This window comes from Nansenia antarctica, assembly GCF_963989245.1.
Source record: "Nansenia antarctica genome assembly, chromosome: 17".
NCBI classification, from domain to species: Eukaryota; Metazoa; Chordata; class Actinopteri; order Argentiniformes; family Microstomatidae; genus Nansenia; species Nansenia antarctica.
This window is the reverse complement of record NC_137687.1, coordinates 27,314,964-27,335,196: the sequence shown is the minus strand read 5'-3', so window position 1 is coordinate 27,335,196 and position 20,233 is coordinate 27,314,964. Positions and strand designations below refer to the sequence as shown.

At 47.2% G+C, this 20,233-nt stretch overlaps 1 protein-coding gene across 1 annotated transcript; it reads right to left on the bottom strand.

Annotated features, from left to right (window-relative positions):
- Positions 1–754: 754 nt before the first annotated feature.
- On the bottom strand, positions 755–18,321 carry soat1 (sterol O-acyltransferase 1; the record flags this gene model as incomplete). Its single annotated transcript, XM_080547425.1, has 15 exons — positions 755–838; positions 1,619–1,764; positions 2,743–2,878; positions 3,397–3,495; positions 3,917–4,014; positions 5,572–5,701; positions 5,955–6,000; positions 6,216–6,297; positions 6,500–6,581; positions 7,293–7,575; positions 9,081–9,188; positions 9,295–9,354; positions 9,779–9,930; positions 14,644–14,702; positions 18,264–18,321. 15 exons carry the CDS (start codon positions 18,319–18,321, stop codon positions 755–757), a joined length of 1,623 nt encoding a protein of 540 aa, XP_080403551.1.
- Between the last annotated feature and the right edge of the window lie 1,912 nt (positions 18,322–20,233).

Genomic DNA, 20,233 nt, shown 5'->3' with positions numbered 1-20,233 from the left:
AGCTGCCATCTTAGGACCACCATGTTGACAGTGAGGGAGACCTGAAATGAAACAGTGACTTGACCTTGACCCAAATTGGGGGTGGGGGGTCGGGGGAGAGGGGTTTCTGAAATTTCAATCATAAATAAAAAAAGAAAATCTACATTTTCGATTTGCTGTATGTAACCCCTGGCAACCGATGGGCTAAAACAAAAAGGCTAAACAAGGCCTCACACTTCCCTCTTAACTCCCCTCACAACTTAAAAACATGAAAGTACACAAAATAACATAAACACAAATAACATAAATAAGGTCTCTCTCTCGACATCGATCGCCAGAGCGGGCCATAGTGCAATAAAACAGAAGGAAAAAGTAAAATCAAAATAAACCCAAATTAAAAAAAGGCTTGAAACAAAACAAGGTTGCGCTCTAGTCTACTCCTCTAATCCCCCTGCAACCTGAGAACATTCACAGTTCACACAGCAGCATACTATCTAGTAACAAGGGAGGCTGGCGGAGGTAGAAATAGGAGGATGAGGCTCATTGTAAATGCTTGGAACGGAAAGAGGAAACGTTATCATCGTCATCAAACGCCGTTCGTCGTTACATTCATTACAACGAGCCCTGTCCTCCGATTTCTACCTCCGCTAGCCTCCCCTGGTCTAGTACAAACTACGCACCCCTACTGTACATCGCTGAGTAGTAGTATGCTTGTCGGACTAAAAGGGCATGATAGCGGTGGCAGTGTAGTCAGTCCGGTCCGGTCTGGGTGCTGTCACTGCCCCTCTGGGTCCACGGCGGGGGGGGTCTGCAGATGGCAGCTCCAGGACCGAGGGGTCACAAGCTCCAGGAAGGAAGGCTGGAGAAACACAGGATATGACATCACGGATAACAACACCTCCCCGAGTCCCTAACCAACCCCTAGACCCCCCAACCCCCTGACCCCCCCCTACCCCCTGACCCCCCCGACGCCCTGACCTCCTGACACCTGACCCCCCCTACGCCCTGACCTCCTGACACCTGACCCCCCTACCCCCTGACCCCCCTACCCCTGACCCCCCTACACCTGACCCCCCCTATCCCCTGACCCCCCTACCACCCTACCCCTGACCCCCCTGACACCTGACCTCCTGACCCCCCTACCCCCCTACACCTGACCCCCCTACACCTACCCCCTGACACCTGACCCCCCTACCCCCTGACACCTGACCTCCTGACCCCCCTACCCGCTGACACCTGACCTCCTGACCCCCCTACCCCCCTACACATGACCTCCTGACCCCCCTACACATGACCTCCTGACCCCCCTACACATGACCTCCTGACCCCCCTACACATGACCTCCTGACCCCCCTACACCTGACACCTAACCCCCCTACCCCCCTACACATGACCTCCTGACCCCCCTACACCTGACACCTAACCTCCCTACCCCCCTACACATGACCTCCTGACCCCCCTACCCCCTGACACCTGACCCCCCTACCCCCCTACACCTGACCCTCCTACCCCCCTGCACCTGACCACCTGAACCCCCTACCCCCTGACACCGCTATATAAGTGCAGGCCATTTACATCAAGTCCAGTACAGCCCATGTGATGCGAGGTTGTGACAGCGGTGTGTGTAGTGAGTGTTTACCTCCTGCAGGGGGCAGTAGCGCTGAGCGTACCACTCCTGGGAGTAGAGGCAGATGATGACCCCCTGGCCCAGGAACAAGGCCGTCCACATCACCACGTTCCAGATGGGACCTTTCCTCCGGTCATGGAGGATGAAGTTGAACATCACTGGAGGGAGGGGGTGGAGGAGAGAGAGGGAGGGTGGTTAGGATGGAGAAACAGAGGAGAGAGAGGGGATTAGGATGGAGAAACAGAGGGAAGGAGGGAGGGAGGGGGTGGAGGAGAGAGAGGGAGGGTGGTTAGGATGGAGAAACAGAGGAGGGAGGGTGGTTAGGATGGAGAAACAGAGGAGAGAGAGGGGGTTAGGATGGAGAAACGGAGGGAGGGAGGGAGAGAGAGAGGGAGGGAGGGAGGGAGGGGATGGAGGAGAGTGAAGGTGTTGAGGATGGGGGGGAGAGAGAGTGTGGTCAGGATGGGGGGAGAGAGAGAGAGTGGTCAGGATGGGGGGGAGAGAGAGAGAGGATGGAGAGTGGAACAAATCGATTGTGAGTCGCTTTGGAATAAGGCATCGGCTAAATGCGGAAAATGTAAACAAATACACTTGTACTAACTTACTGTATATGCCACTTAGCTGATGCTTTTATCCACTTATCCACTTACATCGCAGTGAGTGCACAGATTTTTCAGTATACAGTATATATGGTCCCAGCGGGAATCGAACCCACAACCTAAGCGTTGTTAGCACAATGCTCTAACAACTGAGCCATGAAGTGGTGCTTCACTGGGCCCAGATCATGTCCTCTCCTGTACCAAGAAGCACTCCACTGAACATGCTCTTTAGCATGTAGAAACCAATCTTGTGCCATAGGGTTAGGGTGGGGAGGTGGGGTCTAGGGTTGGTGTGGTAGGGTGGGGTTAGGGTTAGGGTTAGGGTTGGGCTAGGGTTGGGGATGGGGGTAGGGTTAGGGTTGGGGCTAAAGCTGGGGTTAGGGTTAGGGTGGTGGTGTTAGGATTGGGGCTAGGGTTAGGGTTGGGGATGAGGTGGTGGGGTTAGGGTTGGGAGGTGGAGTTAGGGTTGGGGTAGGAATGTGGGGTTAGGGTTGGGGTAGTGAGGTTAGGGTTAGGGGGGAGGGGGGGGGGTCTTACTTCCGAAGCACATGAAGAGGCAGAAGAGGACGGGGTAGAAGAAGCCGAAGCAGATGGCCAGGATGTACTCATGGACCACCGCCGACACGGTGAACACCGACAGCATGGCCACCACACGGAAACGCTTCCTGGACATCTGTCACATGACACACGCCAGGAGGTGGGAAGAGAACAGGTTAGATTCACGCTAAACACAAATATGAACACAACACTTTGGTTTTTGCTCCACTTGTTCATGAGTTGAAATCAAATACTTTTTCTATGCACACGAAAGGCTGATTTCTCTCAAATTGTGGATTATCTCAGCAAAGGAGAAGTGCTCACTAAGATTTAAACAAATTTGAGAACACAAGAAATCTGCCGTTTGTGTCTTAGAAAGTCTTCGATCTTTGATTTCAACTCGTGAAAAATGTTAGCAAAAACAAAAGTGTTTATATTTTTGTTCAGTGTATATTCAGATGGCTGCAGGGTCAATATGATAGATCACGGTTGCTGAACTTGCTCGTCAGGTTAGAGATATAGAACAAAAGGATGCATAATATTTTAATATATATTATATATATCATATTTTCTTCTATTGTCATTTGAAGAGTTTACATCACAGGGAGTCAAGACAGAAGAGTGATTGATAAGTGCACCAATGACAGCACTCACCCATAGTAAGTCCCGGTATATATAGTAATACAACCAATCGTGAACCACCACGTTCCATGTGCGGTAGTAGTTGGCAAATGATGTGGAGTTCCACCAATCCTGTGAGGGGAACAAACACAAGAGAGTGATGTCACTATGATGTCACATTGATCTAAAACGAACACCATTCTTAATTGGAATGGTAAATGGACTGCACTTTATCCAACTTTATCCAAAGCGCTTTACAACGGCCTCTCATTCACCCATTCACACACACATTCACACAACAATGGCGGCAAGCTACCATGCAAGGCGCCGGCCCGCTCACTGGGAGAATTTTTTTGGGGTTCAGTGTCTTGCCCAAGGACACTTCGACATGTGGCCAGCCGGGACTCGAACCGCCAATCTGCCAACCTTGCGATCATTAGACGGCGGCTCTACCTCCTGTGCCACAGCTATACTACAGGCCCCAGTCCATGACTTCCTGCAGGCCTACTCTGTACCTTGTAGAACATGACTTCCTGTCAGGCATACTCTGTACCTTGTAGAACATCCTGTCAGCGAAGCGTAGCATCTCTGCGAACGCGTTGAGCCAACAATGGAGGAAGGCGAAGAACGCTAGGAAGAGAACCAGCACTCCTAGAGAGAGAGGGATGGAGGGAGGGAGGGAGAGTGAGGGAGGGAGAGAGAGAGAGAGAGAATAAGGAGGTGTCATGGGGATTCAATCCTTATAATATTGTGTAAGAGGGAGTGTGTGTGTGTGTGTATGTGTATGTGTGTGTGTGTGTGTGTATGTGCGTGCGTGTGTATGTGTGTATGTATGCGTGTGTCAGTGGCGTACCGCAAAATCCCGAGGCCCCCCCGCAAGGTGGTGGCGGGGGCCCTTTCGCAACGGAGGTTAAAAAAACGTGCGTTTTTTAGAGTCCGATGCGTTATTGAAGAAAATTTCGCAATATGCACTCTACATTCTAAATGCTTGACTTAGCAAAAGGTACAAACAAGTGAGAGCAATAGCCTATAACTAAAACCAAATTGTAGACTACATCAGTAGAATGTATTATAAGTAGAAAAGTACAAGCTTTATTTCTTTTAACAAAGTAGTTGTTAGTAGTACAGCAGTGCGATATCTGTAAACATACAATCTGTAGACTCTCCGCTAAGGGTTGCCAGATGGGATTGAGAATTTCCAACCTAACCAATCTAAAAACGTGTAAATCCACCAAAAACCAGCCCATTTGGCAACCCTGTCTCCGCTGCACCAGAGTCTACTTGTTGCGCAAAATAGGCCAGGGTTTGTCAAATCCTTTGTTGGACATCTAGTTTCTTAAGTCCTGGTATATTGTGGCATTTCTTTACTGTTTGCCATCTGGTCTAGGAATACCCAGGGAGACGCAGACAGCAGAAGTAGAATAGAATAGTAGAATACAAAAAGAAACAGCTATATATAGCCTAACCATGCTAAATTATGTACTGACAGTCTGTGACTGTGAACCTGGCCGGACCCTGCCCTTCTGCCTGAGTTTGAGTATGATGCTGCCCAAATAAATGTTATTGTTTAGTGCTGTACGCTGTCGTGGTATTATATTGTGTGAATTATCATCTGTATGTTGTTTTTCTTTCACTCGACTAACCGCCGAGATAATACTTGAGACATGTACTTCCGTATTTATTTTTTATTTTTTACAATATCGGACCGACAGTCCCACATATAGCGGCTATAATGTCAGACTAGAGAATCTACCACCACCTAAAGAATGCTTATTGTACTTGTATCCATGTTGAGAGTGAATGACACAGGCAGCAAGGTGCACCGAAGCGAACTGACGCTGAACCCCTCATATAGGGCTTTCACACCGGCAAAGAACCGTGCCGGTTCGCGTTCGGGAACCTCCGAACGTTGGCGTATAGGCCTATATATTAAAATTAAGGTTGACACAATGAAGGGCCACTTATTTTCTTTGTTTTATAAAAAAAAAAAAAAAAAAAATTGTATCCAATGTTAGGGGGCCCCCTAGTGGCTGGGGCCCCCCCGCGGTGCGTCGCTTGCGGGCCCGTCCGCTACGCCACTGGCGTGTGTGTGTGGATGTATATGTGTGTGTGTGTGTGTGTGTGTGTATGTATATGTATGTATGTGTGTGTGTGTGTGTGTGTGTGTGTGTGTGGATGTATATGTGTGTGTGTGTCCTCTGGGCCTACCTGGCAGTATGGAGTTGAACACACACAGCACCAAGCCCCGCAGGTCAAACAGCTGACGGCTGATGCTGCGGAACTGGGGGATGCAGAGCCTCACAAACACATAGTAGGCATAGAACAGACACCCTAGCACCTGGGGACACACGGACACACACACACACACACACACACACACACACACACACACACACACAGAGACACAGAACACACACACACACACACAGACACACACAGACACACAGACACAGACACACAGACACACACACACACACACACACACACACACACACACACACACACACACACACACACTTTAACATCCCTATAATCAAACTGATCTTCCATTATGTAGCCATGATGAGTCAGTGATTGTAGATGACTTGTACCTGTAGTAACTTAGTCGCCACGTAGCTCCATCTGATGACTGGGTTCCTGCAGGGGGAGACAACATACACTAGTTATGGCCTAGTTAATTAGTGAGTTAGTTAGTTAGTTAGCTGGTTAGCTAGTTAGCTAGCTAGTTTATGCACTAGCTAGTTCATGCACACTGAAAACGTAAGTGTTTACCTGGGGTATATAGTGTTTACCTGGGGTCTATAGTGTTTACCTGGGGTCAGTAGTGTTTACCTGGGGTCTATAGTGTTTACCTGGGGTATGCGTCTCTGTAGATGAGGGTGGGGGCGAACAGGAAGTAGAGGTACTGGCTGAGTCGAGGGATGGCTGGAGAACCTGATGAAAGAGAGAGAACATCAATACAATCTACAGAGAGACGGAGAGGGGGAGAAGGAGGGGGAGGGAGAGAGAGGGACAGAGGGAGTGGGGGAGAGAGGGGGGAGGGAGGGGGGAGAGGGACAGAGGGAGGGGGGGAGAGGGACAGAGGGAGGGGGGGAGAGGGACAGACAGATGCTATGTATGTATGCTAGCTTCTTACTGGTTTTCAGCCTTTGGGCTGAGGTCAAGACCACGGGGACATTCTCTCTGACGTAGGAGTAGGCTTTCATCATCAGGCGCACCTGTAGGGGGCAGCAGAGAGGCAGTGAACCACACCCTTCCCCAGGAACCACACCAACGTCATGCTGCTAATGTACACACACACAGGGTTCCTACAAGTTTCAACAGAATAGAATTTTAGACCTATTCAAGACACCATACGATAGCTTTTTGCCATCCTTGAGGTGATGAAATTAGGGATTTCACTGCCATACAGACAAAAAAGGTTGATTAATTTCCGCGTAAATAGATGTGGTCGGACTGATTTCCTTGCAGGATCTAATTTTTAAGACCTAATTTTTAGACTGAATAACTGAAATTTGGGACCTTTTTAGGCCTTATGGATTGGATTTCTGGATTTTAGACTTTAAGTCTTTTTAAGACCAGCGTGGGAACCCTGATAGAGTGACTGTACTGAATTAACATACCTTGTTGCATGACTGGAAGCTGTCTGTGAATTCTACTATCTAAAGTACATAAAATACTTTTTTTACCCCCCCAATCCATCCCTTAATGCTGAGTGCCAAGCAGGGAGGCATCGGGTACCATTTTTATAGTCTTTGGCACGACTAGCCGGGGATCGAACTCACAACCTCCCAATCTCAGGGCGGACGCTCTAACCGCAAGGCCACGGAGCTGCTCATTTGTATTCATTCATTCCATTCCATTCCATGCACTACAATGACCCCGCCACCCTCCTCTTCCACCTCCACCAGCCCCCCCCCCCCTGCTACCTGCTCCAGGATGATGATGAAGCAGGAGGCGGGGGGGAGGCTGTGGGTCAGGACCACGTAGGTGGGCAGGAAACCGAGGCCCAGGGCCTGGTACAGGAGGAACAGCCCCCCCAGCAGCAGGCTCCAGGCCCGGGGGGAGCCGCAGGAGGGGAGGCGGGAGGCCCAGCAGTGGAAGAGGCCGTAGGGGACGACCAACACAGACAGGAACATGCAGGTCCACGTTATCACCACCAGGGGGAACTGTCCGAAGGCGAACACCACTAGGTCAAAGTCCAGCACCAGCCTGGAGCAGAGGGATGGGGGAGAAAAGGTTACGCTATAATCGAGTAGAATATAATAATAATAATAATAATAATAATAATAATAATACATTAGACTTATATAGTGCTTTACTAGACACTCAAAGACGCTTTACAAACTGAAAAGATCGAGTAGTAATAATAAAAAGAGACAAAATAAATAAAAGAAAGTATAGGGGCCTAATTAAGGTAGTGCTGCAATGGTAGTAATATAATATAACTTATTATATAACAATAATGATAATATTAATAATTAATTTATTTTGGTATAGCCCTTTTCTCGGTACTCCAAGACACTATTCATCCATGTTGTGGCAGAAACTTATGTTGTTTTTGTTTTCATACCGTCCAACCTAACATACAGTGATTGTAATCTTTGTATCTATATACTATGACAGGCGGTACATCACCAATTGCACGATGTAAATAACTGGACACATTCGTAATGTGTACGGATGATTCACTTAGACAAATGTACTTGTTGTAAGTCGCTTTGGATAAAGGCGTTTGCTAAATGCCAGAAATACAAATGTTATGTAACGGACTCCGAGGTAACCGTTATGTTGGCTAGTAAACGTTACTCTGAGCGGTTGCTAAGAAACAGTAAATATGTTCCGATTTGGGCCGAGGTTTACCAAGCCTGCAGATAAGGTCAATAGGCTAGGTGCACGATCTCACTACTTCCTGAAAGGCAACTGGTATGGACATATCCTGTCTCACTCTATTGCTTTAATTGATTAATCAGCTGTGCGGTAAACCGTTGGAACACACAGTGCACAGCTGATTAATCAATTAAACCAATAGAGTGAGACAGGATATGTTCATACCAGTTGCCTTTCAGGAAGTAGTGAGATCGTGCACCTAGCCTATTCAGTAATTTACTGGAATTTACAGTTATTTAGCTTTTTGCGTTATTTGACTCCCTTTTGCTAGCAATCATAAACATAATGACACCTGTCTTCCAAAATGATGACAACTGAACGTCAAAATGAACGATTGTCTCCAGTTTTGTTTACATTCTGCAGTTTTGAGACACATGGACTTTCATAGTAGTGTATTGTGTTCCATCATACCCCCCAACCACATCAGACAGGCCAACATTTAAACAGGCCCTCAAAACCCACCTCTTCAAGATCGCCTTCACCATTTAACCCTCTCCCCCTCCCCTTCCCATGTGTCCCCAGCACTACCTTAACTAGGCCCCTATACTTTCTTCTATTTGCCTTGTGTCTTTTTATTATTACTACTCAATCTTTTCAGTTTGTAAAGCGTCTTGGAGTGTCTAGAAAAGCGCTATATAAGTCTAATGTATTATTATTATTATTATTATTATTATTATCATGTTTTCAAAGAGGAGAGCTTGCGAGGAAGAATTTCATTAGTAGAGTAACATCACACCCTTCCCTGTAGTACTGTACTAACGAAGGGATCCCCTGAATGTCCGTAACCTTTGACCTTTACTGTAAGGCTTGAGTAGTTTCCACCTCACCTGCCTTCATCGATGAAGTCGACGACCAGGGTGCTGAAGATGAAGAGGATGAGGAGGGCGATGAACATGTGGTAGATGGTCCGGATGTGGTTCACCTCAAACAGTTCACTGTGGAGATGAGGAGAGGAGATTATACTGGTTAACACCTCCAATAACACACTGTGGACACACATGAGGGTCACACACACACGCACGCACGCACGCACACACTTACTCTAACAAGGACCTGCGGATCACAAACTGCTTGTTCTCACTCTGGGAAGGCCTCAGGTCGCTGCAGGGACAGAACACAGACAGAGACACGACGTTAGCAGAGGAGAGAGAGGGAGGGAAGGGAGAGAGAAAGAGAGAGAGAGAGAGAGAGGGAGGGAGGGAGAGGATAAGGGGGAGGGCTGGTACCTGAGATGGTTCCTCTTCTTCTCCTGACAGGAGAGAAGAGAGAGGGAAGGGGAGAGAGAGAGAGGGAGGGAGGGATGAAGGGAGGGAGGGAGAGATGGCAGGGGAGAGAGGGAGGGAGGGAGGGAGAGGATAGAGGGCTGGTACCTGAGATGGTTCCTCTTCTTCTCCTGACAGGAGAGAAGAGAGAGGGAAGGGGAGAGAGAGAGAGGGAGGGAGGGATGAAGGGAGGGAGGGAGAGAGATGGCAGGGGAGAGGATAGAGGGAGGGAGGGAGGGAGGGAGAGGATAGGGGGCTGGTACCTGAGATGGTTCCTCTCCTTGTCTGAGAGCGCAGGAGAGGAGAAGACGGGAGGTCCAGGGTCAGGGTCCAGGCAGGCCGACTCCTCTATCAGACCTGCCATGAGCCTGCTCACCTCTCTGTCCAACTGACCCATCAGGTCTGACTTCAGATGCTGAAGACCACAGACAGACAGACAGACAGACACAGAGAGACGACATTAGGTCACTATTATAAAAGTAGATTTTGAACATGCGTTTTATCTTCTGAAGAGGAGACTTAAGGCGAAACGTCTTCAAAACAAACAACAACTGAAGATGGTTATTAGGGATGCTCCGATCTGGATTTTTGGGGCCGATACCGATCACCGATTTGTTTCCTCAAGATCAACCGATACCGATACCGATACCGATTTTTAAAAAAATACATAACTGACTGGATAGCCTAAATATTTTTTGCTTTTTAGACAAAAGTTTTGATCCATTAGGCACCAAGCAAACGCAGACCCATTTTTATGGCATAGTAAAGGTCTGGCCTATCACCCAGTTAGGGCCTGAAGCCCAAGTCAGTCGATATGGCTGTATAAAAGACATCATAAACGTGGCCTTCATGGTTTACATACTGTTACGTCCTCCTATGTTTTCTGTTCAGTTATCTGTCTTCCCCAGGGGGAAAAAAAAAAAAAAAAAAAAAAAATCGGTTTTTGCGATCGGCCATTTTTGCCGATCACCGATCGAGTCATTTGGAGTGAAATCGGCCGATTTAAATCGGTGGCCGATAAATCGGAGCATCCCTAATGGTTATACTGTAGTACAGCAGGGGGGTATTCAATCAACGTCGCTAAAGGAAAAGCCAGGCTTATTCTGTCTAAGTCTCGCAAGATTTATCAAAAATAAGCCGGGATTTTCCTTTAGCGACGTTGATTGAAGGCCTGACAGAGCATCAGACATCAGGCAGTTGTTGCATGCGAAGGATTGTCGACCAAATACTAAAACACGAGTGTTTAATTTGGACCGTTGAGAAATCTGTCCCAATACTGTTGTGTATGTACACAAACACCATCAAATAAAAGCGTATTATCTCTATTTTAACTTTTAACATAGTAATTGTTTGATTTCAAATCCAAACCTCTGGAGTGTCGAGTCAAAAGAAGACAAAAGGCTGCGCTGGCCCATTACTGACACAGGGAACTGTCTATTTTCCGGGGCTGTTAAGCTACCCCTCTCACCACCTCTCACCATCTCTCATGGTCCACCAGATCACACTATGAGCAATGGGTTGGTATGTCTTCTTATGCAGGGGTCGTACAAGTTTCAACAAGTCACATTGAAGACCTTTTTAGACCTTTTTTTAGACCTCGTTGGATAGAATTTTAGACCTGCTCGCGACACCATGTGATCGCTTTTTGTCATCCTCGAGGTTTAAGCAAGTAGTGAAAATACCACCTCTCATCCGTGATCAGACTGAGCTGAGGTGCTGGAGCTGAAGAGGATCAAACAGAGTGGAAAAATACAAATCTATATTTTATTGCAAGCTTTCAGTCATATGCCTGAAGAAGGTCTATGACCGAAAGCTCGCAATAAAATATTTATTTTTGGCACAGATTTTGAGTGTGCGGATGCTGCTTTTTTCATTCTGTGGTTTAAGCAAAAGTATGTGTATTATTCAAATCAGATCAGTTTTATATTTGACTAAAAGGTCCAGGAACAAGGGTGTGGCTGGGGAACACGGGACTTCTGGTTGTTGGGGCTAAAGCAGGGGAGGCTGGTGGAGGTAGAAATCGGAGGACGGGCTCATTGTAATGGTAGATGGTAAATGGACTGCACTTATATAGCGCCTTTATCCAAAGCGCTTTACAACGGCCTCTCATTCACACATTCACACACCAATGGCTCAATTGAGCAATGGAGCAATTTGGGGTTCAGTGTCTTGCCCAAGGACACTTCTACATTTGGCTAGCCGGGGCTTGAACCGCTGATCTGCCAACCTTCGATTATTAGACAGCGGCTCTACCTCCTGAGACACAGCCTCTACCTCCTGAGACACAGCCTCTACCTCCTGAGACACAGCCTCTACCTCCTGAGACACAGCCTCTACCTCCTGAGACACAGCCTCTACCTCCTGAGCCACAGCCTCTACCTCCTGAGACACAGCCTCTACCTCCTGAGACACAGCCTCTACCTCCTGAGACACAACCTCTGCCTCCTGAGACACAGCCTCTACCTCCTGAGACACAGCCTCTACCTCCTGAGACACAGCCTCTACCTCCTGAGACACAGCCTCTACCTCCTGAGACACAGCCTCTACCTCCTGAGACACAACCTCTGCCTCCTGAGACACAGCCTCTACCTCCTGAGACACAGCCTCTACCTCCTGAGACACAGCCTCTACCTCCTGAGACACAGCCTCTACCTCCTGAGACACAGCCGTCCCGTAACAATAATGCATGGGAAGGAATTAGTAATGGTATCAAACACATATCTGATATCATTCCTGATGCATTACAATAAGCCTGTCCTCTGGTTTAATAGATGAACAAGGGTTGAGTGTTCTCTCTCTCTCTCTCTCTCCATCTCTCTCTCTCACTCACTCACTCTCCCTCTCTCTCTCTCTCTCCCCCTCTCTCTACAGAGGCCTCACTCACTCACTCTCCCTCTCTCTCTCTCTCTCTCCCCCTCTCTCTACAGAGGCCCTTTCTCAATTGTTAAAAGCCACTCACGTCCTGTCTTCTGTCCTCCACTCTCTACTCACTCAAAACAGACTGGAGGAGTCTAACTCAGTCTAACTCAGTCCCTCCCCTCAGACATTCTCCGCCAGTGTGTTTTTTTCAGTCAGTAGTGAGTGGAGGACGGAGGGGAGGAAGGGGAGGAAGGGGAGAGAGGCGAGGAAGGGGAGGGAGGCGAGGAGTGGTGTTCCTAACAATAGAGAAAGGACCGCAGCCTCGCACGGCGTATGAAGGACCTCAGTGTGACCCTGCAGCCACTTCCTCATTCCCTGAACCACGTCTCGCCTCGTCACCTCGTCTTCATCACTTCATTTTCAACAACCGACAATCTTCAGGAACCCACAGCAGAACAACAGCTACGTTAGCCAGTGGCAAGCTGGTGGAGGTAGAAATCAAGGAAGCCAGGACAGGCTCATTGTAATTAATGGAACACAATAATAATAATAACTTTTTTTTGTAGAGCGCTTTTCCTGCAAACGTTGCAGCTCGAAGTGCTCCAATCGTTATATAATCATCATTTAATTATTTAGTCATAGGCAATATTACAAATGTTTAGTCTAGACTTGAAGATATGTGCTGAGGTTGCATCCCTAATGTAAAGTGACAGTGCATTCCACAATTTGGGTGCATGAAATGAGAATGCAGCCTCACCAAATCTCTTCTATGTACACTACAGTACGCTCGTAGACCTTTGTGGCGTAACAACACGTTACCACCAGCTGCTGTCAGTAATGTGTTGTTACGCCACAAAGGACTACGAGCGTACTGTAGTGGAGCAAATGAGCAGATTAGCTCTCTCTCTATTGGTTGTTTAGCTGCTCTATTGCAGGAATAATGACAGGATTTAGGTTTAGGATGGTTTAGGATGATCAGATTACAGATGACAGATGACACATTACACAGGCTGAAGGCAGACTGACTCTGGGCCCTGCTGAGGGGTTTGGCTGCTCGCTACACAACACAGTCTGATTAGAGAGTACAGTACAGTACAGTAGGCATAGATACACAGAAGGAGGGGCGGCCGGTGGAGGTAGAAATGGGAGGACGGGGCTCATTGTGACGCGTGGGATGATCGAATCGGAGAACGGTATGAAACACGACCGTTCCTCATTCCGTTCCGTGCGTTAGGGCGAGCCCCTGTCAGGGTTCACACACCTTCTGAAACATCAAATTCAAGCACCTTTCAAGAACTCAATTCCCTCAAATTCAACGACCCAACACGGCATAGTTTGAGACTGAGAATTTATATAACAGGAACTATCCGCTCACAGACAACAATTAGAGAGAGAGAGGGAGAGAGAGAGAGAGAGAGGGAGAGGGGAATTCAAGCACTTTCAATAACCCATGTCTATTTTCAATAACTTTTAAGACCTTGATTTCTTTTTCTCAAATTCACAAACTTTCAAGGATTTCAAGGACCCCGTGGGAACCCTGCCCTGTCCTCTGGAATGATCCGGACAGCGTTAAATCAGGTGAACCCTTCTCTCACAAAGACAGGTGACTCGTGACACACACAGGTGTGGCGTTCCAAAGAGAATGTGACTTGTGCAATCAGGATGTAACCGTTGGCTCTGAGCTCTCTCAATAGAGGGGGGGAATGACTGTTTCAAGTTTCAGGTTTATTGTTAGCCTACATCCTATTATAAACACGTATTAGAGTGTCAAATTATTCGTTGAGTTAAAAGGGTTAACGCAGCCGTTCCTATTTCACCTACTCTTAGAGCCGCCTCGGGGCCACCAAGAGATTTTCACCTCTTTAAAATGTAAATCTGCTACTTCTGCTACACAATGACCATTTGGCATCTTGTAAATTAGCCTGCCTCCTAAGCCGAAAAACTGCAAAATAGCTTTATACTAGCTTATCCTGATGTGATTTTTGAAAAATGTAATCATACTGGGGTGGTAGAACGCACATACGTATCTAGGAAAAGTCAAGAAAGGAGGGTCCTGAAATTTGATCAAGTTCCTCATTTGGTCACATGACCCCACCATGGCCATTCTAGAGTTAAACCACTGATCCTCTCCCCAAACAACAGGCTACAATACCTGTGTGTACCCATTACCGATTGGCTCAGAGCCAATGACGTCACATCCTGAATGCAGAGGTCACATCCTCCTCTCAGAAATGTCACCTGTGTTGTCCCACGTCACCTGGTGACCCACCTCAGCCTTCCTCTTCAGCGCCAGCTTCCTGCTGATGGTCCGTTCCACCTCGTTGGTGTCTGAGAGAGAGAGAGAGAGAGAGAGAGAGAGTTAGAAGGAAAAAAGAAAAAAAGAAAGAAAAGACGTTGAGTTAAACAATTCAATTGTCTGTCAGACTGTAGTAGCCACTCAGATAGATCATTTCTTCCAGCGTACCAATCAGGACAGGGCATGTGGAGTGTAGCACCAATCAGGACAGGGCATGTGGAGTGTAGCACCAATCAGGACAGGGCATGTGGAGTGTAGTACCAATCAGGACAGGGCATGTGGAGTGTAGCACCAATCAGGACAAGGCATGTGGAGTGTAGCACCAATCAGGACAGGGCATGTTGAGTGTAGCACCAATCAGGACAGGGCATGTGGAGTATAGCACCAATCAGGACAGGGCATGTGGAGTGTAGTAGTTCAATGGTGGAGGGTGTGATTCTTGGTTTTGTTTGATAAGAACGAGGCTCTAGTATTACCTTGAACATTGGTATAGACTGTATATGGCCAGGTGTCGACCTTCAATATTCTGTTGTCTCGCTCACACAGAGACACACACAGACACAGAGACACACACAGAGACAGAGACAGAGACAGAGACACACACAGACACACACAGACACAGAGACACACACAGAGACAGAGACAGACACAGAGACATAGACACAGATACAGACACAGAGACACACACACACACACACACACACACACAGAGACACACACACAGAGACAGAGACAGAGACACACACACACACACACACACACACACACACACACACAGAGACACACACACAGAGACACACACACACACACACACACACACACACACACACACACACACACACACACACACACACACACCTCGCCTTTTCTTTCTTTTGGTTCTATAAAGTGTATTAATTAATGTATTAAAGTTTGGCCAGTCAGTAGGGAGTTGTGTGTCTCTTGTATCTGTGAGCATCCATGGCGGAAGATGCGATTCTTGGTTTGTTTTGATGAGAACGAGGCAGTAGCATCACCTTGAAAACTGGTATACACTGGTCTAGATATGGCCTTAAGTTCCTTATCAATAACTGTATTGTACCAAGTCCATCCGGTTTCCTGTTGCTTGCCTTTCCCTTAGAGAGGTGGGTTGCAACACCCGGTTACCCAGGGTGATGAATACATATATAGGTGTGTCAACAATAGCTAAATATTGTGAAATATTGAAAGAAAGGCCTGAGTCAACACAGCAGGTCGACTCCTGGCGTTGTGTGGTGACGATATGATGGTGTAAGGACGAAGAAGCGGAGGTGACTTAAATGTCATGATCAGGGGAGGCTGGTGGAGGTAGAGGCTGGTGGAGGTGGAGGTAGAGGCTGGTGGAGGTAGAGGCTGGTGGAGGTAGAGGGTAGTGGAGGTAGAGGCTGGTGGAGGTGGAGGTAGAGGCTGGTGGAGGTAGAGGCTGGTGGAGGTAGAGGCTGGTGGAGGTAGAGGTGGCTGGTGGAGGTAGAACACCAGGGAGGGACCACCAGCCTCCCCTGGTATTCTACCTCCACCAGCCTCCCCAGGTGCTCTACCTCCACCAGCCTCCCCTGGTGTTCTACCTCCCCCAGCCTCCCCTGGTGTTCTACCTCCCCCAGCGTTCTACCTCCCCCAGCCTCCCCTGGTGTTCTACCTCTCCCAGCCTTCCCTGGTGCTCTACCTCCACCAGCCTCCCCTGGTGCTCTACCTCCCCCAGCCTCTACCCCCACCAGCCTCTACCTCCACCAGCCTCCCCTGCTTCTGGTAGATAACAGATACAGACTATTACAGCCTTCAGCCCCAGTGCATTCAGCCTAAAGAGCACCTTGTTGATCCTGTTTGAAACATTTCATTTCCTTTCCTCCATTCCATGTCAGTGGCCTGGGTAAGATTTGTAAAAACAAACAGTAGCACAATGGAGGATGACACGACCGCTGATGACGGAGTCTCTGCTAAGGTGTTGCAACACATCTCTTGTTGCTGATCAGTTTAAGACCTATTCGCGATACCATGTGATAGCTTTTTGTCATCCTCGAGGTGATGAAATTAGGGATTTCACTGCCATACAGACAAAAAAGGAAGCGAATTGGCATTTTGTTGGGTTCCAGCTTGATTAATTTCCGCGTAAATAGATGTGGTCGGATTGATTTCCTTGCAGGATCTCATTTTTAAGACCTAGCACCTCATTTGTAGACCGAATAACTGAAATGTAAGACCTTTTTAGGCCTTATAAATGGGAGTGCTGGATTTGAGACTTTATGGCTTTTTAAGACCAGCGCGGGAGCCCTGTATCTAGGGTTCAACCCAGGTCATGCACAGTAGGGGTTAACCTAGGTCAGCAGTTCCCAAACTTGGGGTCCCCAAAGAAAATCAAAACTAACCGCTATGATTTGATAAGTGAGACACAAACATTAGTATTTTGTAAGGAGACAAACCAAGTCTGTGTGTTGCACCTGTAGCCTATATTGCAGTGTTTCGGGGGTAGAATGCAACCAATGAGTGCAACATTTTAAGCGATTAGAAGAATACACTTGGACATGGTTATTATGTTTTGGCATAGCTCGATCAATCAAACACACAATCAAGTTATTGGGGGTCGGGGGAAATGTGGGGTCAATCAATATGGGGTCGCGTGACAAATGATTGGTCCCCTGACCTTGGTTGTTTTGTGTTTAGGAGACAACAATGCAAGTGAGAGAGAGAGTGTGTGTGTGTGTGTGTGTCATTATGCAAATGAACCTGTCATTATGCAAATGAACCTGTCATTATGCAAATGAACCGTAAATCTGAGAGCTGGTCCCATGACTGCATGACTTCAGTGTTACCATGCCTGAGTGTGTCCGTCTCCGTCTGACATGTGAAAGTGAATCAATCACAACTTCCCATTCAATCTTATGATGGAAAATGACTCAAGGGGTGAATTGTTTAGTGGGTCAAAGGGAGAAACAGAATCAAATACAGTGGTGGACTGGTTAGAGAGAGTGGGTGTCGTGTTGCCTGGTTTCCAGGGTTACTAGACTGAGTGAAATGCAGGGGAGGGAGAAAGCGAAGGACAGGCTCAAGGTAATGCATGGAATGGAATCAGAAATGGAGTTAAATGTGTACGCACACACACACACCTGTTAGATACATGTGTGTGTGTTTGTGTGTGTGTGTAACACCTGTTAGATACACACGTGTGTGTGTGTGTGTGTTTGTGTGTGTGTGTAACACCTGTTAGATACACACGTGTGTGTGTGTGTGTGTGTGTGTGTGTGTGTGTGTAACAGCCTAACAGAACAATCTAACATGTTAACATCTCAGCCAGCTCTGTGGAGTGCTGTCTGTTGTCTGTCTGTCTGTCGTCTGTCTGTTGTCTGTCTGTCTGTTGTCTGTCTGTTGTCTGTCTGCTGTCTGTCTGTTGTCTGTCTGTTGTCTGTCTGCTGTCTGTTGTCTGTCTGTTGTCTGTCTGTTGTCTGTCTGTTGTCTGTCTGTTGACTGTCTGTTGTCTGTCTGTTGTCTGTCTGTTGTCTGTCTGCTGTCTGTCTGCTGTCTGTCTGTTGTCTGTCTGTTGTCTGTCTGTTGTCTGTCTGTCTGTCTGTCTGTTGTCTTACGGTTGCTGGTGTTGTTGGCCTCCTTCCTGTAGTCGGTGTCGTCTGTATCGCTGTCCATGTTAGGGCACTTGGGAATCGGGGGCCGGAATCTACAAACCCCCTCAGATAGCCTGGCAGTGTCCTCCTCGCTCTGCATCCTGGGAGAGACATTATAATAAAAGAAATCAACACTTTTCACATACAGGGGTTACTTCACTTAACTAAACAATACAGTTCAAGTTGTTGTCTTGTTAAAGAAAGGGTCAATACTAGTACAACAACACTGGTCATGCTTTACTGTTTCAATATCTAATGTTATGCTTATGGAAATGAAGAAGTAAAAAAAACTTATTTTAACTGAAAAGTGCCAGGGCTCTGGTCAGCTGTCAGGCAACACCTCACCAACAACACTTCAAAGTTGAAAGTAAAAAAGACAAATCAACATCAGAGAGAGAGAGAGAGAGATGGAGACTATGCTAGCTAGCAGGCTATCATCACCCAGCACACAACAAGCCTGACGTGTGTCAGTGTTGTCCTAGGAGCCTGGTACAACCTCCAGCTCGTAGCTGTCATCTGTCCTCTGTCATCTGCAGCCAGACTCTGCATGATGAGATCATCTTTCTCCTGGAAGAGTTAGCCAGCTAGGCTAGTAGTAGCAGCTCAGAGCTCATCTGTCAAATGTTTGTCTTGTTGCTCTAGTGTTGTCTGTGTGTTTAGCGAAGCACACATTTCTCTCCCTCACTCAGAGCCGTAAACATACCTGGACAAGTGGACGCTTGTCGCTGTACAATCCTCGTCTCCAGACAGGCACTTGTTGCCACGGGTCACCTGTTGTCATGTGTCCACCTCATCCTCACCTCTGTTGTTGAATCGTGATGAGGGGTGTAGCGGTGCGCAGCGATTGGTTGAAAGTAGTCCACGCCCACTCATCACCGGCGGGGGCCAATCATCGGCCTGGCTGTGAATCTCCAATGAATTCAGGATGATTTCAGGATCACTCGTTCCCCTACCTAGTCTCTCCCGTGTTATGGGGTATCATTGATGAATTCAGTCTGGCGACATGGGTTTAGGTTCTGTGTGGAAGTTCTGTTCTGTGCAGTGCCAAGTCGAACATTGTGTGAGAGAAACGTCAGAGAAATAACATTCCTGCCCTATGCTTTTCCATTCACTCACGCACGCACGCACGCACATGGACACGCGCGCGCACCCCCCCCCCCTTGTTTGCCTATTTACATCATATACAGTGGGGGAAATAAGTATTGAGCACATGTTTTTTTGTCTGTTGTTCAGAAAATGTCATGTTCCAATGAGCCTATTCAAGTGACATTTGCACCAGACTTTGGTATTAACTTAAACAATCCAGAAAAAAAATCTAAGAATTAAAGTCCATATGTAAATAATATTATGTGGAATAAAGTGGAATGAAACAGGAAAAAAGTATTAGGTAAATTATGTAAATAGCTTTTAAGGGGGGATGCAAAATTAATTATAGCCACATTTTAATAACTATTTTAACATGAGTTACACCATTAAATGTATGTTTTCTCAGCCTCAAAATAATAAAAGGAGTGTTTTTAAAGGAATGAATATCTTATATGATATAGCAGAGGAGTGTTGTTTGTAAGCCTGGGCTACACAATCATCTGACATCACAATAGGAAGAGGAAGATTCCAAGTGACAAACAAAGACACAGAATTCCATGGGTGGAGTTCTAATTCCACTCAGAACCTTGGAACCCCGTGTTAGAGCTGAAACTGTTCATTAGCTGGTCAGCCAGACACAGAGAGAGACAGACAGAGAGAGAGATAGAGAGAGAACAGGTCATACAGAAAGAGTGATTACCCAGAGAGAGAGAAAGAGAGAGAGAGAGAGAGAGAGAGAGAGAGAGAGAGAGAGAGAGAGAGAGAGACAGAGAAAGGCTACCCAGAGAAAAAGAGAGAGACAGAAAAACTAAATACCCAAGGAAAGATAAATAGAGAGAAATAAAGAG